Source organism: Clytia hemisphaerica, unplaced genomic scaffold (genome assembly GCF_902728285.1).
Source record: "Clytia hemisphaerica strain Z4C2 unplaced genomic scaffold, Clytia hemisphaerica genome assembly, whole genome shotgun sequence".
NCBI classification, from domain to species: domain Eukaryota; kingdom Metazoa; phylum Cnidaria; class Hydrozoa; order Leptothecata; family Clytiidae; genus Clytia; species Clytia hemisphaerica.
Genome location: NW_027103528.1, coordinates 2798451 through 2823376, shown reverse-complemented (window position 1 = coordinate 2823376; position 24926 = coordinate 2798451). Strand labels below are relative to the sequence as shown.

Sequence of the window (24926 nt, the reverse complement as noted above, 5' to 3'; positions counted from 1 at the left end):
TATTGGTGAATGGGACAATACGTTTATAAAGGGAATGAAATCTATAATTGATATTAAATCAAATTTCTATAGGGCTGGCCTATCCAATACTAAAAATCGAGAAGTAATTAAAAAATTGCTGCTATTAACTTTTTACCGCGCATCTGTAAATCGAAAAGTAAATTAAAAATTATCGTCATTAATAAAACCGCTCTATTTTTTTGATTGATGGTTTATTTCTGATTTATATCTGCACCGATGGTAGTTTTGTAGAATTTAGTTATCTTCATTACTCTACTTTTCATCGGCAATCGCGGTATAATCGCAACATAGAATTCATTTAGCATTAACAACATATACCGTAAGTTGGTCTAATGTCAACATCCCTCTTCTAATTTTGACATCCTTCATTAAAGAGGGATAATAGGAAAGTCGGAAATAATGATGGACTCCTCAACTGATTGCTAAGCAAAGAAAATTAGTTTTAATCAGCGATTCCGACTTTCCTAGAAACTAGAAGAGGGGTTCCTGATACCCAAGCTTAAAACATACAAGTGAAGAATAACCTCCTGGTTCTTTTAACCTACCGTCAACTGCTCTAACTTGGGACTATCAGACGAAACATGGGACGGCAATTCGGCCACTATTTCACCGAACCTCCAAAGTCATTTGACTGTTTGATTTGAGTTAAGGAACGGGTGTATTAAAAAATACACGATTTCTCTTTCGATTTTACAGTAAGTGAAAATACAGACCAGATATGCAACAGTCCCATGTTTCGACCAATCGTTCCAAGTTAGAGCAGTTGAAGGTACAATTCATTCATTGAATTGAAAAAAACATACACAAACACGCACTAAGTTTTATAGCCATCAAGGATACCCTGTCGATCTACAGTATAAGTTCTAACTCCTTGTCTGAATCTGAATTTGATAAAGTGAAGTAGATCTAAATCTCCTCAATCCGTAAAACTTATATCATATATCTAGTTTCTTTCAATGAACGAAAACTATCGAAAAAATTCTTACCATACTTACACAACACATCTTGTCAGTATGAGTTGCACACACTGACTGTGTCTTAATCATTCAAACTCCTCTACAACATTCATAATATCATCCCACCAGTATCCTAATGGGAATTAATAATGCTTTTTAATACCTACCTTTATCATTTACTACATATACAAAAAAAATAAAAAGATGCGATTTTGACTTATTAAAAAAGTTGTATTATCAAAGTATCGCACGAACGCCTTAGTGTGGAGGATGACAAGGCTTTGAATGAAAACAATAGAAAATGACATTCACTTGATGATCCTATTAAAAAAATTCTTGTTTTTGTCAATAGCTGTGATTTTTTGACGACTCTGAATACTCAATTGGATATGGCTAGTTATGTCTTTTTATAAGCATCTTTTTAGAGTAAAAACAAGGATCAAAGTATCCTGGATGTTCGAGCTGTAAATTGTTTTTCTTGATATTTCTAGTTCACCGCCGGGTCTTCCTATATCAATTTGAACTGTAAGATTATAGGGCATTAATATAGGGGGTATATATTCCGATTCAGTGATATATATTGCACTAAGCTAAGAATTTTTCGACATATGGTTTACCCTAACCCTATCTCGTTTCAAGCAACGATTTTTGTTAATAATTATGCTAGTGATACCCTTCTACCGACAGACAAATTAAATCTTTTTGGAAAAATAATGAAGTGTGCTCTACATGAAGTTTGTGTGAAACCCATTTCATTTCCCATCATCTTAACAATTTTTCTCCTTGGGAAATAACTCTGTACACCCTCCTCTCACTAGACCCGGTAGAATTTTTTCAGCCATTGTGGATAGAAGTAGGGAACTGAAAATCGATGAAGATTGATACTCCCATGTTCTTTATGGTTAGGAATTCCAATTCTTTTTGTTTTCAGCCAGAAAATTCAGTGCGGATGGAAGATAGTGCACAATATTTTTCAGTGAGGATTTACTTATCTGATTATTTTCGGTGGGGACAAGAATTGGAGGATACTTTTCCACCGGGGACGATATTTTGGCCAAATTTTCCAGTGGGAAGGGGTCCAGTGGATCTTTGAGACGGGGGTGTCTCTATAGTATAGGATTTTGGTAAATGTCAAGTGAAATCAAATTTTAATAATCATCTTTCCAATGTTCTTATCAGAAAAAGCGAAATCAGCCATTATATTTCCCTTGAAATCATGTGTAAAAACGATGTATAATACATACCCACGCTATGGTACGCCTTCCTATCAAATTTTTTATGAGCATTTAGATGAGAACATTGAAACTCCCTCTCTTTTTTAGATTTTACTCAGTAGGAAAATTGGATCGCATCAGTGTAATTATTTTGGTGTTACATTGACTAATGTTCACTCTTTTCTTTCATTAGCACAATTTTATTAGCACAATATTAGGGCTCAAATTTACAGTTTTAGGGTAAAAAGCCCTAATTTTCCCTAAAATCTCAAAATCTTCAAGATTAAGATGATAGTTTTAAATACAAAATCTGAAGTTAAAAGAAAATCATATTTTCTAATTTCTAAGTCATTTCAAATTTGTTCATTCTTGAAGTTTCTTTACTTACACCAAGGAATTATCATAGACACTGCGGAAAAACAACTGACAAAGATTCAAGCTATAAAAAACCACCGTGCCACAACGTGCCACCAAAAGATTTTCATATCACAGTGGAATTATGAGACTCACGTCTAATATACTTTAATTTCATCAGCTCTTCTCGGAGAAATTTTAGAAACAAACCATATCTTCAACTGAAAATGTAGTGTCATCATAAGCATTTTGTTTGATTTTACTTGTCTGAATGTTTTTCTCACACAAGACTTCATTAAATGTATCCGTTCAGTATTCCAGCATTTACTTTCAAACTTTTGGCCAGCAAAAGTACAAATAGAAAAAAATAGCGAACTTTTTAGAAATTTGGGTATTTACCATTTTTCAAAATCAGAGTCCTTTGAACCGCCATGACAGTTGTCCTTTGCGGACAAAGCCTGTATATCGATTGTTTTCTGAGACAGTGGAAAGACAATACTTCACTCTCTACCGTTTTATTCGATGTTAATCCATAGTCTCTATAATAATTCCATGCTTACATAGGTTGAAAATAAGCTTATTAAAACCATTAATGCTTGTATTGATCTTTTAAGGCATGACCAAAACGTCAACTGTTAATTTGTTCTTGGGGTTGTGGTATGATCTTATTCCAGGCAATTTCTTTTATAAAACTGTTCCTATAAGAATAGTCAGTCTAGGTTTTATTATCTTTTTTATTGCAAACTGTCAGGATTGTATCTAATCTACTTAACTAATGCGAACCTCCAACGCTTACTGTTAGATTATAGTTTACTGTTTTAAAAGATTCCAAATTCATAATAGAAAACAGTGAAGCACTGTGTGTATTTCAGCTTCGAGATCAGTGATATAGTTTTTGGAATTCATATACGACCTATATATAGTGGGAGCGTACCGTATTTCGGACTTGTGGAAATCGACCCTTTTTTCTTCGGAATTACGGAAATCGGGTAAAATTCCTTCGGTATTTCGGAATGCTGAAATTGTTTCGGTATCGGAAATCAATAAGTTTTTTTCTGTGGAATTTCGGTATTATACAGTTTTTATCCCCATTTTTCGGAATTCATTCATGAAAAATCAAATTTGATAAAAAATTAGAATCTCGGAAATTCTAGCAAAATTATTCGGTATTTCGGAAATCGCAAACCCCCGTACGCCCCCTATATACTTAAATATACTGCAAAGAGTTATTGTGTGGTGACCAAAAAGTCTGAGGGCTTTTGTACTAGGGTTGAAGAATCCCGGGCATGTGCGGAAACTAACCCTCAGAGAGACTAAATCTTTGCAAAATGTGGCCCTCAGAGAGACTGTTTCTTGCTTTTGTGACCCTTATAAGAGCAACTTGGGAAGGTAAAAAACCCAACTCTAACCCTCTGCACATCTATTGTCATTAATTTCCTCACATTCTTTCAGCCTAGTCTTTTACATACGAAAGTATTTTTGATGAGAAACTGAATTTTAACCAACATGTAGACAAAATATGTTCTACTGTAAGTAGGAATACTACAGCTCTTCAGAGAATAAGGAAATATTTGAATCCCGAAAAAGCCCTCACACTCTGTAACTCATACATCCTTTGTCATCTTAAATATTGCCCCCTTATTTGGATGTTTTCCTCAAGAGCATCCAACGATGAAATAAACGAGTGCATAAACGGGCTTTGCATGTGGTACATTCAAACTTTTCATTAGACTATGGAGTTTTATTAAACCGTACAAATACTGTAAAAATCCACATCCAAAATTTACAATAAGTGATGGTGGAAATTTTTAAATCAATCAAAGGTCCAAGCTTCATGGCAGAAATTTTTCAAATAAAAACGGTAGTATACAAACTAATATCCACAAAACTCTTAACTCTCCCTGAAGCTACTCGCTATACCTTCGGTATTTACGGTTTATCCTTTAGAGTATCTTTATTGTGGAACCAATTACCTAAGAAGTTGAAATTACATGACATTCAAACTCTAGCCAAATTTAAAACAGAGACCCGGGGGGGGACTAGGGTTGGTGAATGAGGGGTATGTGCGGACGGGACCTCCGAAAACCGACCCTTAGAGAGATCAAATTTTAGTGAAAAAGTGACCCTTAGAGAGACTTTTTCGAAAAAGTTTCTCTGATTTTCAAAAATTTCCTACCCTTAGTGAGACTTTTTTGTAATTTTTTCTCTCAAAATCAAATTTTTTTTCTAAAAATCGTGATTTTTTCCACCCTTAGAGAGACTACTTTGAAATTTCCTGATTTTTGTAACCCTTAGAGAGACTTTGAAAGCTGAAAAACCCGACCCTTACCGTCCGCATATACCCAGCACCTATTTTTGCCTAAGTACCCCCCCCCCCGGGAACAGAGATAAAACGTAAAAGGCTCTAAATGCTCATGTAAATCTGTAGGTAATTGGCCCTAAGGATCTCGTCGTTTTTATTTATGATTTTGATATTGTTGGATTTTATTAGTTATAAATTTACTTGATTTGTAATTACGTTACCCCAACATTAAAGAAAGATATTATTATTGTTATTATTATAAATGGTATTACAAAATATTACAAAAGTGACCAATTTGAAATTTTGTTGAATGCTTTGAAATTGTTCGAAAATTGTTGTGCTCTTCAATTCAAAAGTTTAAGAAATCTCTTTCCAAATAACCTACCTATATCTTTAATTTTCAAAAGTTACGAAGAGTAAAGTGCCTACGATTCAAATCAAACAATACTTGAACATCGACATCATCCCGGGGGGGGGTACCAGGGCAAAATGGGTTACGGGGATGCTCCGCTGGTTAGGGTACCTTTTTCAACCTCCATGAGTCCCAGGTAGGGTCGCAAAAACACCAAAATAGAAAAATCAGTCCCTCGTAGGGTGCCTATTTTTGGAGAATTTGGGGAAAAAGTAGAAAATTTTGGAATTTCAGTCCAGGGTCACTTTTTTCGCAAATTTCAAGTCCCACGTAGGGTCCATTTTTCGAACCCCAAGGGTAGTACCCCCCCCCCCCCCGGGGACATCATCTGTTCCAAACTTCACGGTTCAGTTGACGCACTCTAAATTGACCTTCTAATATTCGATACGCTCCATTATTCGATCATATTGAAAGTTACCGTCAAAAAGAAACTCTCATACAACGCTCTACTCTATTTGATAGGCTCTCTTATTCGATGAAAATATGATTCTCCTTGAAAATAGAATTATAGTGAGTCAACTGTATGCAATCAATACCACATTTCTTGCCGAAAGATCTCTCATTTTGATTTCCTGTGTGAAAGTCAGAACTCCTTGTTAGAAATCACTTTTTCTTTGACACAAATGATATAACCTTTTCAATGTAAATTTAAATGTTCCGGTGACGGTAATACCTCATTATTCAAAAGATCTTTCAAACAAAATGAAGTAAGTTTCTAGAAGCTACAGATTTGTAATATAATACTACCCCTACTTGTATTGTAATGTAGCGTCTACGTGATGGACATATTCTGTAATCTCATTAACATGTAATCTCATGTCTTCGAGCTGATAATATGGTTAAGAACACCTTCTTTTCCCAAAACGCGTTGAGATCCCGCCCGCTGGAAAAATTGGCCAAACTATTGTTCCAAGTCAAAAACTATAACTACCCGCTGAAAATATTCAAATAAACAAATCCTCACTGCAAAATAATGTGCTATTTTTCCCATACCCAGTGAATTTTTTGACTTGAAAACAATGGAATTCCAATGCAATTTCCAGTAATAATTGAGAATCAATCCATCGAGTTTCAGAGCGTTATTTTTACCCCCACTGGCTGAAAATTTCTTACCGGGTCTGTTGTGAAGGGAATATTTAAAAAAGGGACTTAAGGCTATAGGGACTTAAGGGCTATTGTTTATAAAACGATACAATTTGACCAAGCAAAGACACGAGTCTCAGAAACAACTTTCAGATCCTCTGGAGCAGAGGGCGCAGTACTGCTACAATGTAGGTAGGTTAATATTCTTTTTGCAAAACGATAAAGCTAGCTCTCGTTGACATCAATGGCATTAACTGGCTTATACACGACAGTAAATCTGAAGTTTAATTTTTAATATAACTTCAGGAGTAACGTGTTGGCAGGAGGGTCCAGGGGGAGCAGGCAAATCAGATCATCAAGCTACTGATTTGAGGGCATAGACTGTAATGCCCTCACTCATCTAAGACTGACAAAAGTGCAGCTTTTATCAGTCTTTTAGCTCATACACTTCACTAACACGTTCTTCTTAATGAAAACGAAAAGATGCCATCCTCGCCGCCCTTGGCCGCCCCAGAAATCTTTTATCCCACCAAACGCCTAAACTATAGACTACAGTAAACCTCACTAAACATTGCATAATAACTCAAAAAAGAAAATGCTTTTCTCAAGTTTAAGAAATCTAATTAGAAAACCATTTAAAACAGAGTTTAAGCTCATTATTCATTTCTGATCCCAATTAAGAACTCTCTATTCTTACCCACCCACATGAGAATAAGAGGATACAGGAGAACAGAACTATTGTGAAAATCAGGCAAACAAAACTGAAAGGCCATTAGGTTGTTCGATCCCTTGCCGTGCTCAAATGCAAAAGATTTATCCTTTTTATTGATTCATAGATCCCACACACTAATCGGCAGCTTTTCTATTTAATTAGCTTTAATGACCTTACTTTAAAATACACCTTATTATCATACATAGATTTTCATAATTGCGTAATTACGTTGAGAGCATCACGTTTTGATGAGCGGACGAGAAGAATTCAAACAATAGTGAAGGATACATAAGGATGTAGGATATACAGGGTGTCCCTAATTAAAGTATCGAGTCGAAACACAACTATGAGTAGAAAGTTTTATGTGCGTGTTCACAAAATTGTATTTTAAGCTCTTCCTCCTTTTTCTTTGACATTACGATTAATTTATACGTTGTAACTACCTTTTGTAATAAGCCTGTGTGATGGAGAACGTTCTTATATTTTAGCGATAACACACACAAACTTTTCTACTCAATCGCATGTTCAAACTCGATACTTTAATTAGGGACACCCTGTAGATGTTTTTCAAGAAATTCAACCTGTGACGACTGTCGACAGAAATTTAAGCGGAGGATATGAAGCCACTTAATTTCCATCTGAACATGCAATGATCCACGTAGTTTTCACATGAATGCTAGAAAATTTATTGCCAGAAAATGTTCCAAGAAAAAAACAAAGAAAAAGATTGATTTGAACTGTTATTCTAAATACCGCAAAAAACTTAAGTAAGGCTTTCTTGCTTGGGAAAGGTTGAAGTTTTTTCTCTATATAGATAGATAATATCTTACGTGGAACGCCCAGTAATCTAAAACTTTAAGGCAGTCTTTTGATTGTTTTCACAGGGTTCACAGCGGCCAGCCGGCTCGGCTATCTATACGAACTGAACAGAACATTGGAAGGAGCGGGGATATCATGGACAAAATATTAAGTTTTGTTTAATAGTTTTAAGTTTCTAGTGGAATGTAGAGCTCTAACTTAAGACCTACGACGATTTCAGGATTTAAAGTTTAAAATTGTTCCAATAAGGCTGGGAAAATGGCATACAAGCCACTGAACAATCCAAAATCGAAATATGCAATGAAATGAAGTTAGTACTTCACCATAATCGCAATCGTCACGCGAACCTTAATTACTGAAAAACTGGCTGAGGTTTGAGTGGCTGAGGATTGAGTCTAGTATATCTAGGGTTTGGCATGAAATTTATTTTGGCTAACCACTCGAAATAAGTTTTTGCAGAAAATTTGTCCCCACTACGTACAGTAGGTCGCCTACAACCTTTTCTGCAGGGTGGGAGGGAGGTGAATTTTTATTGCAAAGCTTTCTGCTTTCAATAAAATCGAGGCCCTTGGTGTTGTTGCTCGGCTTCTACCATTGTGAACTGAGATAAATCCCAGAACGGAAAAGAAAAAAGTCGGCAAAAGGGGCGCTCTACTCACAGCCACCCAATGAAGAAAGCACGTTTTAGCGAAATTGAAATTCACTCTGGATTTAACGTTTCTTTCTTAATTCAAACAATATCGTCCATATATTTCAACCATGCTCGAAGCCGTTCGGGTATTTAGAGTATTCAGTATCCTTGGTATGAAGTTAGCGTTTCAGTAAGTGGGTGTATCAATTAGATTGAAAAAGGTAGAAACTTTCATAACTCCATCATAATATGAAATTCTATAATATGAAATGCTGGGGGTTTCAAATAAAACATCCTTTACCAAAAGTAAATGGATGAATTAAGTTCAACAAAATGACACCTACATGCATTGATCGCAAAAGATCATGGACATTATGATGAGAGTTTTAATGAGATTTACACAGTCATCCCACTGCTTTCGAATTCTTATGAATGTTCGCTTAATACCATCTTTTGATTGCATTTGAAATGCTGCAAAAAACTTGCTTTAGTATAGATACTCTTATGTTATTGATTTAAAAGAAGTATTATACTAAACCCCTGTCGCCAACAGCTTATGAGTGGCATTCAAAAGGAACTGTTTTATCCATAAAAGATATATGTATGTATGATTGCTCTTTCAATTAGAGGATGCTTTAATCAAGGCGAATATAGTGTAGGTTTTTACGCCCTTAAAACACCCCTATCTCACAGACGCAGTATATCCAATCCTCACAGTGGGGAAAAATTACTATCGAAATCCCAATGAGGATTAAAATTTTATTTTTCCAAGCTTTTAGTATCCAATGGGGTTTTGGAATGCAGTTTTCTACATCGATGAAATGAAAGTCAATGTCCCAGTGAGGCTGAACTTTTAGGGTATATTTTCCACCGGGGATAAAATTCTGGCCCAATTTCCAAGTTGGGCGGGGTTTCATCCGGGTCTGTGACACAAGGGTGTCTCCTTTTGGACATTAAAAGTCCCGGTAAGGATCACAATTCAAGTCAAGAATAACGATAAAAAGAAAAATCTCAATTTTTGCCTCTCAAAAATTTAGATAAGGCTCCAACAGTTCTTAAATTTTTAAACAAGAGAATCAAATAAAAAAAATTGTATTAATATCTTATCAAACCGAGCGAGCTTAACTCGTTTAAATCGCAATTTAAGCATCTCCGAGCAAGCTTTAGATTTTTTTATATGCTTATAAAAAAATACATAATTCAAAACTTTTAATCGGGATATTATGTATTTTTCGGTTGAAGTACATCATATTTCAAATAGAAAAAAAGTCCAATTAGGTCCAAAAATTTGGTATTTCTAATGAGACTTTAGCAAAGTCTGTGATGTTCTATCAAAAATTTTGTTTTGTTTCAATCAGACTTTTATGCGATCTTTTAGAAGTTTTTTATTCTTTTTTGCTATTTTTCCAAAGTTTAAATTATTCACTTATGTGTAAAAAGGAATGCCCAATCAAAGACAATAACTTTTCTTTATCAAAAGATTCTTGTAAAAACTGACTATAATCGTAGAAAAAAAAAATTAAATAACAAGAAGATTTACTTAAATGCCTACTTTCGGGTACCCTTACCCAAATGAAATGAAATCTTTTGTGATTTTTAGGCTAAAATGTTCTTAAAAATTTCCCAATATAACTTTTGATATCGTTAAAGAAAATGGAGAAAAGCAGCCATTGATGTGAAATTTCAATGCTGTGATTCTTATCTTGATTCACTCTTTCTAAGGTTAGGGTTTGCAAAATCCTGCTATTAGTTTTGTTTGGAACTTTTCCAGTCAAACCTATATGATGTTACGCAGATTAGATAGAAAAATACGGAAAAAATAGTTTTTACAACCGTTAAGGCTAATACAGTTGATTCTCTATAGCTCTAACTCACACAAAGGGAACATAAATTTATCTCGAGTTAAGTAGGAAGTGTCGAGAAAAATTGTTCGAGTCGAGGAGACATTCCTGTTGCATAAAGGAAAAACTCTATTGCGGCTAGAAATTAACTGGAAGTGGTAAAGTCTCAAAGTGAATATTAATACTGTCAACCGGCCTCGACGTTGAACTCGCTTCGACGGCAATTCCAATCAAGGATTTTCCAACACCTTGGAGTTTATTTCTTAGATAGCGACTTAGTTTTAGACTAGAGCATATCCAAGTCAAACTGGTAATTTCAGATAGTAATTTCAAGTACCCGAGAGTAGTGGCATTTCCGAGGAGTGCTCAATATAGAAAAAGTGGTTCTTTTTTCCCCTATAATGAAATGAACACTCAATCTTCAAGATTGTTCTTCTAAATTATTGAATAAAACTATAAAAATCTTTAGGGGCCACGATGAAGTTCAGTTAAATTTGTGTCAACCTTCAGTGTTCTTTATTGGATGTTGATTTGACCTTTTTGTGATCGGTTGGTGAAGTTGTTGTTTCGTGTGCACAAGAAGTAGAAGGTTCCTTTCTTCTTGAAACGTACAAGCATGCCTGAAAAGAAAGAAAATGATAAAGTTTCCTATCAGGCCCCAATGAAATGGAAATGGTTGTATGCATTGAAAACAACTTAAAAATATCTTCCTCCGTTTCGAGCGTAAAACTCCTTTTAGAGCAAGGCCTAAAAGCTCCAGGCTATTTCTATTGTGTAGACTATCTATTTAATAAACCTATCAGACCTTAAAGATGATTCTTTATGATATATATATAATGTGAAGGTTGCTGGGATAAAAAACTAAGTGATGTAACTTTTCAACTTGTCTTGGAAATATATGATTGTTTAGTTGGTATAGCAATTGTGATAAATTAAGCAGTGAATATCACTGTCACCACCACAGGAGTTCTGTTTCGTATAAGAAATAATTTCATAAAGAATATAGCTGAAATTTACTAGCTTTCATAAGCAAAACTAAATTAAAAAAAAACTAAAATAATTTCATAAAGAATATAGCTGAAATTTACTAGCTTTCATAAGCAAAACTAAATTTACCAGAAAATGAAGCAGGTGCATTATTCAAGAGATTGTCCATTTTGGCTTTCCTATCCAATGAATTGGTGCAGCCTGTCTTGCAATCGTAGTAGCCTGAACTTCCAAGTTTCACACAAATGTCACGCCTAAAAGAATCAAAACATACTTGTAAACAACTATTTGTTTTCGGTCATTTAGTGTACAGTATAGTTCATTTTTCTGTGATGGAAACAGTTAGCTACCGATTTGTATAGATGAAGATCTGAGGATCAGAAATTTTGTTTTTTCCAGCAGGTTAAAACAGCTGGTTTTTCCGAATGTTTTCTAAATACATAAAATTTCTTTAGCAGATTTTCACCGCAAATTTACCAAAAATATCACTGCGATTTTCTTTTGATTCTTTTAACGCCACATAGCGTTATTTTAACGTCAAGCAAACGCCTATTACGTATTATTTACGAACAATGAAATAACTTTAGAGCTTACCACTTCATTTTGTCATTAGCCAATCCATTGGTTCGTTGCCAGACAACTTCCATGTGATGGCAAATGTTATTTTCATCTTCCATTAATTGCGGGAAATTATCATTTTTCTTGGTTAAGCCAAGAATGTTATTTCGGTCAGTTCCTGTGAAATAAAATAATTTTTTGAACATTTGTCACGTTATTCAAAGAAGTTATATTGCTTTTAAATTTGTTCTTGATTCTGGAGAGGGGGTTGTCGATCTCAAACCTAACAAAAATTTAGAATCTCCTAATTGGACTCTTACAGTGCAGAAAAACATTAGCCAAATTCCAACACCTTAGACATATACACAAAGTAGTGAGCTTAATGGCATCTTTGTTATATCTTTAGATCTAGATTTATAACCCTAAATTTCTACCAGTGGCTATTATTTTCCATAACTTAACTGAAACAAGCTTTTGTTCTCTTTGCTCAAATTAGGAAGACTCAACTGTGATAAGTTTAAAAGCAAACATAGTATTCCAGGAGCAGTCTGCAAAATACACGATTAATTAAAAATCCTTTGTTGCAAATTTGAGAATCAGAAGATCTTACCCCCTGTTCCTTGTCCAGCGTCTCCAGTTTGTCCATCACCACCTGGGTTTCCATTGTTATGAGAGTTGGAGCCAGTCCATTGGATGTGTACATAATTAGGTTGGGAAATATTGGAAACAGTTGGCATAAAATCGTATTCAACGGCTGGGAAAGTTTGGACAATGTTACCACGTTTACCACGGACGTTGAGATTATGAATAACACCTTTGATTCCTATGCAGTAAATGTGGATGAAAAAGAATGGAATTGCATTTGAATACTCTCTCCTTTAACACTATTTATAGTAGGCTTATAGACATCCCTGTCTCACAGCCCCGGTGGAACTCTTTTCCTCAGTGGGGATACAAATTTCTATTGAAATTCCAATGGTGATAGGAATTCTATTGTTCTAAGGTTAAAAAATCCAGTGGAGATTGTTTTGAAGTGCCATTTTTAAACATTGAATTTTGAATGGGGATGAAATCAAAGTTGAGAAATTTACTTTTGGGGTCTAGAATTCTGGGGCATTTTCCCATCGGGGACGATTTTTTTGCCAAATTTTCCAGTGGGGCTTGGGTCCCAGCGGGTGTTTTTAGGGGTGTTCAGAAAAAGGGGATGGTTTTCCTGTACTACCCCTTATCTGACTGGTCACATCAGACCCATACACGAAAACCTAACATGACTGGAACAAACAATGGGGTGGTATAAAAAAGTTATTTAAGGCTGTCGAGGTAACTTTTGTTAAGATACAAAATATAAAGTAACCCCACACTTCCAATTAAAAGAACATAAAAGTAGTAAAACGTAAACATCGCACGAACCAACTGTCATCAAAGAGAACAATTAAAATCACGTGTCAAAAACAAAGTTGTAAAACAACTGATACAATCAATACCAGCCATATTTGTTTTTACTTTTATCCTGCTGCATACAGTTTGTTTACAAAGTTCGTCAGTACTTTTATGGCCCTTTAAGCAAGAAGAAAAAAAAACTCGTATTGAAAAAGAGAAGTAATTATTGTCAAACGTCTACGTTTCAACATCGTACCCAGGGCCACTTTTTGACTTTAATGGTATAAATGAGCGCTTTATCACAATCATGAAAAAGCGAACGAAGGAACTGGGTTCGATTTTGTCTAAAAAGATTGCAGCAAACCTTTAGGTCTAGGTGTGAAGAAACTAAGGTGTGATCTATCTTGGAAGGTTCTTCCAAATTGTGCAGTATTGATGGCCAATTGTAATGGACTATGAGAACCAACATCAACCAATGGATTGTTGGTGACTGGTGATACTCCCTCACCACCACTGCAAATAAGTGAAAGTTGAAATTCATTATTTACCACTGATCCATGTAATAGCGAGTTTATGTATTTGCACTTTTGAGGACGGTAAAGTGACTGAAGCGCTTTGAAATAACCTGTAGTTCTGACCTGCAAAGTCGAGGACAGTAAAAGTGCTGATTTACTGTCGTCCTCAGTCAGTCAGGATGTAGTCAAATTAGAACCTCACAGTCTCCGGTGCCTAAAAATAGCGATTGTAAAATAGAGATAGTCATATGCTGATAGATTCGACTTACTTTGAACTTGAATTGGTATTATAAGGGTCATAGTCGTCGGTTGAAATGTTGTATCTGAAAGTGAAAAGAAATGAAGATGTTAAATCTCATAACAGATTATTCATAAGGCGACCGTCACGCTCTTCTCTAAATAATCTTGCGAATGTTGACGATCTGGCCTGGTTGTTCAGCCAATGTCAAATGTTGTCTCAACGGCGTCAATCTGACGTCATTTTTTTTAAGGCTAGTAATGAAAACACAAGGAAATACTTTTTCGACGACGTTGAAAATTCCAAGATTTTGGGTAAGTAAAAACGGCTGTTTTACATTCTTTCAATTACCTGATTCTGAACACGAATGCTCTTCTTTCGTTAGCATTTAAATGTGGAAAGTGAGGAAGGGTCCATTCATATCTGTTCGCTTCTGCGTTAGTGTCTCGTCCATTCCCAAGATGATTTTGACGAGACCAGGGCGCCTTCAAACATTCAGGCTCGGTGAGTTTGACCAAGCATGCTTTCTGCTTTCGGTTATAAGCGAGGTGACGGTAAGGAATAGCCCATTCATGTCTAAAAAGATTCAGAAAAATTTTGAAATATGACGTTTAGGAAATTTGTAAGTAAGTCTGCAACCGCAATCGGAGGCGACCCGAAGGCCCCTCTTTCGATAGCTATCTACCCGAAGGTAGGAAAGGGCGCCACTCTTTCTCCCTGAATAGCTCCACTTACCCTAGATCCTTCCCTTAATTGCTGAGCACCAAGCAGAGAGGCATCAAGTACCATTTTGGAAATCTTTGGTATGACCCCGCTGAGGATTGAACCCACAACCTTGCACACTATAGCCGGATGCTCTACCACTAGACTACGGTCGCTCTTTTTCGAATTTAACAGGTTAATGGTTAACAGGTTAAAGACAACTTGATCGAATATTGGCTTAATGATGGCAGCAATTTTTGGTACAGTGGATTTTGTACTGATCATGAATTCTTTTGTTTTCTGATGAAATAAACCGAGGTTCACTGCATTACATAGGAAGTTAAGGAAACTTATATCGTATTGTCCTTACTTTGGTCCTGCAGCGTTACATGCTGCTTCAGTGGTTTGTGGGCCAATCTCAAGATAATTGTGAAAATCCACCCATTCACCGCCAAGGGCGGTACAATTTGCGGGTGTATCGGCACCCGAGTAATGGCGGTGATTTTTTGAGTTAGGATATTTCTCAACACATTCACCTATAAAGAAATAAATAGAAATTAAGATTGTCACGTGACTGATTCTTGTATGAGAAAAGATAGGCTCTAAAACCATATCTACTTAGCAATTTCCTTGCTAATTTATTAAAGTGAAGATTGATGAATTCCTCATTAATATTTTTTCACTATTAAATTTTTGTGACATAAAATTGAATCACAAGGGTCATTTACCGTTTGTCATAAAATGGTCACAGCGTTATTACGCTAACGAGTTTATGTATTTGCGCTTTTGAGGACGGTAAAATGACTTAGGCGATTTGGAAAAACTCACACTTCTGACCCGCAAAATCAAGGACGGTATCGAGGACGGTATAAGTGCTTATTTACTTTTGTCCTCAGTTGGTCATGATCTAGTCAAATTAGTACCTTACCGTCTCCGTCGCTGAAAAACACACATACATAAACTTGGTACTATGGATTGACAAGGTGTCCATGAAATTTTGTCTCATGGATTTTTACTTTGTCCCCTTTTATCAAAGTTGATAAAATTTATATCCATTTTATCAATCTTACAGCTACAAATTTTAGTGCAGGGTGAGGGGTTGAACCACTTGTCAAGGTCTTACGAGGTCCTTTTTTCAAGTTCAAACCAGGATTGCAAGCTCCTACGATTTAGAAAATTTTATCTTACATGTTTGACTTTTGATTGAACTTTTCAGGGTGAGTTTTGGAAATAATATCAAAGATTTCAAATTTTTAAGCTTCGGAATCAAAATCCTGACATTAAAAATAAATTGGTTCCTAAGTCCCCTGTACTTCTTCTTCAAATTCCTGTAGTAAGCCTCCCTCGGTCGTTTAGGTCTGTACTCCCCGAATGTTGTGCACCAAACTAGTGTCATTCCTACCTTTAGGCTTAACGTTAAAACTTTCCTTCTTGAAGAAATCGCATTTATCAACTCTTTTTGTCAAAATAGCAATATCTTTCCAACCAGTTGGATGCCAATAAGGCCAATAGTCTCTTTCTTCAGGACATTCGTATCCTCGTCGAGTACCTCCTGGATTTTGTCGCGTATGGGTCGCACGGTCTTGTTGTACGTTTTGGTCGGCAGTGAAAAGACCTGTGAATAAGGAAAGAAGTATAGTTGACAGTCTCTGATTCGATTTTTGAGTGGATTAGAATTTGAGAATTTCTTTTTGACGGCGACTTTCAATATTATCCAAAATTCTTATTGATCACACCCCTGTCTCAGTGATTGTTAACACTGTTTTTGAATGTAAAGATAAAAAAGGAAAGCTACAATCTCTGAATAGAACTTGCCAGAGATGGTAGATGGTAACATGAAGATGAAGATCTCTTTCCATTGGGGTGATATTTGATAACTTAATGACAAAAGCTGTAAAAGGCCTTGTAGCTCGGGGTATAATTTTAGGGTTAAGATGTAAGGAAAGGGGGCTTCGAGGTGGAGCTTAGCTAGTGTAGACGGTCGAATTTCTGCGCTGCCTTTTTTTTATTGTTAGAACGGGCAGTCGGCACAAAGTTGGCAGTTAAAATCTTTGTTGGAAAAGATTGAAAGAATTCAATATTTTGACGTCAAAAGAGGCCAATGCATCGACTTTAGACAGCCAACTTTATGCCCACTTTAATTCTAAATCAGTCTAATATTTAAGGATGGGGGACTTTAAAGGTTCGAGCTTCCTTTGAGGTTTGGAATGTATAATTTTTTAATCAAAAGTTTTTCAAATTGTTATAAGATTCTAATTTAAAGAAAAACCGAGGGGTAAATCACTTCGAACAAAGCGTACGAAATGATTTTTGATTTTTGATTTTTTTGTGATTTTTTGATTTTTTCTGTGATTTTTTGATTTTTTTGTGATTTTTTTGTGATTTTTTGATTTTTTGTGATTTTTTTGTGATTTTTTTGGATTTTTGATTTTTCTGTGATTTTTTTTGTTTTTTTTTTTTTTTGATTTTTTTGTGATTTTTTGATTTTTTTTTGATTTTTTTGTGATTTTTTGATTTTTTGTGATTTTTTTGTGATTTTTTTGTGATTTTTTTTTTTTGGATTTTTGATTTTTTTTTTGTGATTTTTTGATTTTTTTTTTTGTGATTTTTTTTGATTTTTTGATTTTTTTTTTGTTTGTGAATTTTTTTTTTGTGATTTTTGATTTTTTTTTTTGTGATTTTTTTTTGATTTTTGTTTTTTTTGATTTTTTGTTTTTTGTGATTTTTTTTTTTTTTATTTTTTGATTTTTTTTTTTTGTTTTTTTTGTGATTTCTTTTTTTTTGATTTTTTGTGATTTTTTTTTTTTTTTTTTGTGATTTTTGATTTTCTGTGATTTTTTTGATTTTTTGATTTTTCTGTGATTTTTTTTTTGTGATTTTTTTGATTTTTTTTTTTTTGTGATTTTTTTGCTTTTGATTTTTTGATTTTTTTTCTGTGATTTTTTTTGTGTTTTTTTTTTTTTGTTTTTTTTTGATTTTTTGATTTTTTGGTTTTTTGTGCTTTTTTGATTTTTTTTGTGATTTTTTTTGCTTTTTTTTTTTTTTTTTTTTTTTTGTTGTTTTTTTTTGATGTTTTGATTTTTTTGTGATTTTTTGATTTTTTTGTGATTTTTTGATTTTTTTGTGATTTTTTGATTTTTTTGTGATTTTTTTGTGATTTTTGATTTTTTTTGTGATTTTTTTGTGATTTTTCTAAGAAGTGTACGAGATTTTTTCGAGTAATTTACCCCTCGAGAAAAACAGCGAATGTGAAAATTAATAAGTTCTCCTTTAGCTCACCTTTGTTTCTCGGTCTCTTCTGGCATTTGTCGTACCATTCGAATGGTTCTTGGTACACAAGATTCGGGTTGACAGAGTTTCTTCGACGTGCATACGCTGTGCTTTCCGCTTCTGTGAATCTTCTTTGGCCGTTCTTGTTTTTCTCTGAAAAATAATAAATTTTCCCTTTTAATAATTATTCCTTAGCTCTTTTGCTTTGAGAGTGAACTACTTGTGAACTAATTTTGTGCTACAAAAATTCCCTTCCTCCCTTAATATAAATGTTCACGGGTTCCGGGCACTCAAGGTAAACGACCTACTGTACGTAAGGGTCTCTTTACTAACCTTCCCAAAATGCACTGTAAGGGTCGAAATTATCAAAGATGAGAAAAAGTGCACTCTAAGGGTGTAAAATTTTGGAAATTTAACCATATTTTGCCCTAAAATGGTCAAAAATCATTAAGAAAGTAAGGGTCTATTGTTCACCCAAATTACACTTGTTGCATCAACAGCATTACAATTATCAAAACAAAACAAGCTTACCTCCAGCATTTGCGTTATAATTCTGTTGGTTAGTTTGAACTCCATCTCGGACTCCTCCTTCAGAAACTTGTGCATTGTACGCCAAATCTTTGGGTTTGGTTGGATTCACATCCATATATTGTAAAACGATGTCGCAATTTGTCTTGGTTGCGTCATCCTTGTTATCCCCTTGTGGAAAAAACGTATTCAAACTTTATTATAGAATGTAAATAACGTAAATGCTCGCCTCTTCACATTCGAACGTTTGATTACATAATGTCGGGAATTGTCCTAGGTTTGTAGGCAAGGGGCCTAGCTGACCTTAAGGTCGCCTTTTTGGATTTTCAAAATCCTGCTAAGGCTCGCAAAATTCCTGAATTCCTGAGTGAAAAAAATCAAGAGTGCAATTTTCGAATTGTACAAGTTATCAGATCGTAAGATTAGTTACACGATTCCCGCTGTTATGGAAGCAAACGTTCAAATGTGAAAAGTCGAGCCTTTACGCAAATCGAACTTTCCCTTTCCCATAACGGCAAAAGTTACGTAACTTAACAAACATGAAAAGCCTCTGTTGTGCGCAGATTTGTAATAATTGCGCAGATTTGTAATGAACTTTGCGCAAATTTGTAATACTTGAACTGCGCAGAAATGTAATACTTCTTTGCGCAGATTTGTAATTTGGAATTGATATTTTTACTTCGAGGGCATATGTTTCCCATCTTTTTCATTAACTTTATAAGAAACAAATCAATATATTTTAATCTAATGAAAATTGGCTTTTGGCAGTTGGTTCTTTAAATACAAACATGGGATTTTGAACTTCTTATAAAAATTATGTCCGCGCAATTCTCATAAACAATTTTTATATTACCAGATAAATTTCTTATAAAAGCACTAGAGAAAATGTATTTATTGATTATTTATTCGATGTGCTCAATAATCACAACTTTATTTGGGTATTATTTTCTAAGTCTTTTTTAATGCATTTTGTTCGCAGAATAGAATTTGGTTACCAATAAAAATATTAACTCCAAATTACAAATCTGCACAGAGAAGTATTACATTTCTGCGCAGTTCAAGTATTACAAATTTGCGCAAAGTATATTACAAATCTGCGCAGGTATTACAAATCTGCGCAGAAAGTATTACAAATCTGCGCAAGTATTACAAATCTGCGCACAACAGCCTCGGTTAATTTCTTCGATGATTTAGCCAAAACTTGCCAATTTAAAAAAGATTGAGCTGCACCTTTACGCTACCACGTAATCCCTCCCCCTGCAATGAAATCAACCATGAACATATTTATTCATTAACTTAATTATTTTTAATCATTATTTGTGATTTAGCATTCCATCCTCCCTCATTTATTAGCGTATTACTATTTTCAATGATATTTCAAAACGTCAAAATACCCGGGGGGGGGGGGGGTACTAGGTTGCGAGCTGACGGGGGGGGGGAGGGGTGCCGCCCGACTTTCGAACTTTGGACCCTTACCGGGACTAAAAAGGAGAAAACAAAGGGAAATTTTGGGAATTTTACGACCCTTAGCGGGACAAATTTGACCAATTTTGACCAATTTTCGATCTTTCAGGGGGTAAAAAGTTAAATTTTCCGATTTTTCCGACCCTTAGTGGGACTGAAATTAGATTTTCTGATTTTTCCGACCCTTAGCAGGACTTTGGAAGTCCAAAAAAGGTACCCTTAAGGGCGGCACATACCGTACCCTCGATTTGCCTGAGTACCCCCCCGGGAACAATACACACCTCCACAGCTATGCTGATTGGTCCACTCAATCAAAAGCTTAGTGACGTCACCAGCATTTGGACCACTTGTGAAATATTCCTTTAGAAAAATATAGAAAAATTTGTTTAAACTGATAAATGGGTTGCTAGATGTTTCTTTTGCTCAGGAGCTAATGTTAATGCTGTTTAACAACTTCAGTTTTTGAAGGATTTATCCCAGCAGTCATTTATTTTCAAACCCAGCAGGCATACAACGTTGTTTCAACGTTTATCTAACGTTCACAATGTCCATATAACGTTAGATTTAACGTTTAAACAACATTGTGTGCCAGCTGGGAAGCCTGTTCATTTTAAAAGTGACCAAAAAGCTTGAGTGAGAGTCAAGCTCTTTTGGTACCATTAAAAAGTTTTCACACTCTTTCTGAAAGCAATCAAATCAGTTAGTGGCTTTTTTTTATCAGGTGGTCAAAAAACGCAACGTAATGGTAGATTTTTTGCCCAAATTTACTCAAATTTGGCTTTCAAAGTCGTAATTTTAGTTTTTTAATGAAGTGCCTCCTCCCGGGCTATGGCTAAAAGTCTTGGACTTTGACCAATTTTTCACACGTTCCTGGTGGTAGTGCCTTAGGAAGCATTTTGATATTCGGGGGAGGCTAGGATTAGCGACATCACGAGGACCAACCATGGTTTAGACTAGGATGAAATTTTTTAAATTCAAATCACCAGAAAATGCACTCAAAATGATTTATTAACAGAATTGGAATAAAAAAAATCAGCAACCTATCAGTAAATTAATAACCATTTCTCAAAATATTATTGGGGATCAAAGCGCCGCCGCCACCGCTAGCTACGGCTCTGGGCGGTTTAAAAGTCATAAATAGATGTTACTTAAGTATGAGAAATCCTACCATTTGGTACTGGTTGTTCTTGTTATTTCCAGCTTTTTGCGCCGTTCTGTCCCCAACGTTGTAACCTCCACGGTTATTGTTCTGTAAAATACAAAAAAACATAAGCATTATGTAAAATATGTAAAAAATCAAAAAGTGAATTACAAAGAAACAAGTAGTGTTCTGTAAAATGCAAGGAAACACCAAGTTTCTTTTAAGCGACGGATATGGTTAGTTTATGATTGGTCTGGATCCTGATTGACTGTGGACAACGCTTATAAATCAGCACTTTCATCGTTCTCGATTTTGCGATTCAACACCCTGAATTTGTTTCCAAATCACCTCCGCCGTCCTCGATAGTGCAAATATGACTAACTAACGCGCTCTATGATACGAAAATTATGTTGTTACAGGATTTTTTATTAGAACCGAGTCTGGATAAAACTAATTATTCGACAATTTCAATATGAAGATGTTGTTATTGGTGTTCTCGAAATGGATTTACTAAAGCATACACAATACACCTTTTCGACCGTAGCCGCCAATTACCGCCCGCCCCAGTCCTTTTTTTGCACATATATAGACGATAGGAAAATGTGTTAAAAAGGATTGGATCGAGTTTAGTGGGATAATCAAATAATTAAGTGGCACGCACCCTGACAATGCGACTACGGTTGAAAAGGTGTATTACCTTGGATTATAAAAATTGGCTTTCAAGTCGGAAAATTTTTACTTGAGATATACAAGAACTTTAAGTCTACTATAATTTTTACTTTAAGAAGTACAAGAACTTTAAAAGAGAGGTTGAAAAGAGACCCAACATCATTACCTGTGAATCGAACGCACGATTGGGGTTAGCACGGTTAGCAGACGCTTCATTCAGACGGTTGTTGCTTCCACGTGGGTTGTGTAAATACATGTCACAGTTACACGAAATCAAAATGGTAGCCAAGATGGCTGCCGATAATTTCGCTATACTCATTTTTAAACCACTTATTGGGATTTGTATTTCTAAAATGTAAAAAGAGAAGTGAAAATAAATGAAATCCGCTCTTTATAGAGGAAGTTAATAAGCTCTGAAGTCTAAGAAGATATGCGAGTGAAGTTTTCATTAAAGTTTTCAAATTGAATCCTAAAAAACGCTCTTAGAAATTAAATGCCCGTCAAAAAAAAATCTATCTAAGCATCGGAAAGTTAGAAATACAAAATTCAAGAAGAGTAAAAAAAGTGACTTGGTTATTTCTAAAATACAAAATGCAAGTGTTATGTTCGATACAACGTCAGCTGGCACATAACGTTGTTTTAACGTTCATCTAACGTTATATAGACGTTGTGAACGTTAAATAAACGTTGAAACAACGTTGTGTGCCAGCTGGGACGTCTTTGACAAAATAGGAAATGTTGTCCTTTTCAGTTTCCTTAAAAGTCTAAAAAGACTCCATCATTCTTTCTTTGAAATTTTGCCATTCCAAAAGTTAAATTTAAAGAAAAAACAACAAAGTTTTATCTAAAATTGAGTAAAACCCCGTCATTCGATCTCTTTTTCTAGTTAACTCAAAGAAAATAATATGCCCCTCCTCGATCAATTGAATCATTGAGTATCAGACACTCTCTTTATAACTACGAAAAAAGACAATTCACAAAAATTATCAAGTGTTTCCCCAATTTATAATTTCTGCGCAGTTTTGTAATCTTTTGCACACTTTTGTAATTTCTGCGTGGTTTTTTTAATTGTCGTGTGCACTTTTATAATTTCGAGCTGCGCAGTTTTGTAATTGCACCCTTGCGCATTTTTGCAGTTTGTCTTCTTTGTGATTGACCTTTGTCAAGCAAATTTAAAAAGCTTTTTAAAAAGCACTTCAATTTAATTTTATATGATTCCTTGATCACGGTACTTGACTATTATACTGAAAAATTTACAATAAAGAGTTAGTCCGAGTTGTTCCGAGTTGTACCTAAAACAGATACGTTTTTGATATTTTTTGATGTTGTATTTCACTTCTCAGTGTAACTAAAATTGGTGTAATCTTTTAAGCCTCGTTAGTTCATTAGATAGTAAAGCCGAAGAATGTAACGCCGAGTTATAACTCTTTCAACTCGTAAACTCAGAATAACTTATCTAAAGTTATTGCATAGTATGAATGTATTGTAAAATATTCTCTTGAATAGACCTTTTCATAAATTACGTCACGAACATCACCTGCCTCGTTTTGAATTTATTGCCATGGTGATTAACTCCCAGCGGATTGTATTGAAACTTCTTTCTATTCATAAAAAAATAATTTAATGTCACAAGAGACATAATCACCATGGAAATTGTTTGAATACGAGGCAAGTGATGTTCGTGACGTAATTTATGAAAAGGTCTATAGAGTGCGGAAACTGATTAACGCGATGAATTTGAAATTATGATTTGATCTGAGTTGTTCCGAGTTGTTACTAACAAAGGATTGTATTTAAAGATGTTTTCTAAAGACTAATTTGTACTATTTAGCTTCCTAGCAATCTAAATTTGGCTGAAATGTTAATTTTCGTTGACGAGTTTAATGAATAAAGCCAAAAACGTAATGCTCGTATTAACTCGGAATTTTGAAATAAATTATTGTAAATTGTCACACATCACGTATACTTCGCAAAAAGTCAATTCATTTTGTAAAAAGACCGAAACTAATTTTGTCACATTTCAAAACTTATAACTCGGATTAACTCGATTTAACTCCTTCAAAATAAATATTTACGCTAGAGAGCTAATAAACCAGTATACCAAAGCTATCAATTGACAGTTTGATATAATTCGCGATCTTGCAAGCTTAAGTTTGTTGTCTAGAATTTTTAAGAACTATTTATTCAAAGGAAAATTCGATTTTTTATCAAAATTGCGCAGCCACTTGATCACAAGAAGTGCACAGAAAAATTACAAATCTACGAAAAAATTTCAAAATTGCGCAAAAAAGATTATAAAACCGCGCAGAAATTACAAAACTGCACAAAAATTGCAAAACTGTGCAAAAATTACAAATCTACGCAAAAATTACAAAACTGCGCAAAAAATACAAAACTGTGCTAAAATTACAGAACTGCGCAAAAATTACAAATCTACGCAAAAATTACAAAACTGGGCAAAAAATACAAGACTGTGCAAAAATTACAAAACTGCACATAACATCAAGCTTTCACGTTTTTCAAGAGTGCAGCAAAGGAAATCTTTTCCTCCAGACCCTTGATCTTGACCTGCGTTAATACGTACAGGGCGCAATATGCACTAATGTTAGATAAATTTACGTGACTTTATTTTATTCTTTCATATAATTAAATCATATCTTGTTTACCGCTTTTATACAATATCACATTATGCTTTACACGCTTTTTTATATAAGTTAATTCTCGCCTGAAATTCCACTGGTCATATATATTCGTGTTTCTCAGTCTTAAATGTTCTTAAGTGTTCTTTAGATGTTCTTAAATGTTCTTAAGATCTTCCTAACAAGCTTGATATGAATAGAGGCTTATATTTAGTATTTTCTTACCAATTTTAAAATCTGAGGGCTGGAATTGTTCCAAATTTGTTCTTATGTTTTACCAAAATCGAACCTCATATTCAGATATAGCCGTTCTTATAAAAAAAGTTTGTATTTATCGATATCTAGATCTTTGAAGTTTCAAATGCCTTTTATTTTTGAGGTAAACGTAGGCGAACCACTCGAAACTCATTTTTTCCCGCAATTCCCATTGTAGAAAAAGCCTTATCTTTTCAATTTTTAGAGATAGATATTTTAATGTGTCTGAAAATGT

The 24926-nt window shown here is 34.7% G+C and overlaps 1 protein-coding gene across 1 annotated transcript; it reads right to left on the bottom strand.

Annotated features, from left to right (window-relative positions):
* Positions 1 to 9979: 9979 nt before the first annotated feature.
* LOC136799547 (protein DD3-3-like) lies at positions 9980 to 22145 on the bottom strand. The gene is made up of 14 exons (XM_067056266.1): positions 21964 to 22145; positions 21156 to 21236; positions 20269 to 20347; positions 18527 to 18694; positions 18005 to 18148; positions 16128 to 16340; positions 15096 to 15261; positions 14375 to 14599; positions 14055 to 14108; positions 13635 to 13783; positions 12501 to 12713; positions 11927 to 12068; positions 11462 to 11586; positions 9980 to 10965 (listed from the first exon to the last, which is right to left on the bottom strand). The coding sequence occupies exons 1-14, from the start codon at positions 22114 to 22116 to the stop codon at positions 10862 to 10864; spliced, it is 2016 nt and encodes a 671-aa protein (XP_066912367.1). The 5' UTR covers positions 22117 to 22145; the 3' UTR covers positions 9980 to 10861.
* Positions 22146 to 24926: the final 2781 nt, after the last annotated feature.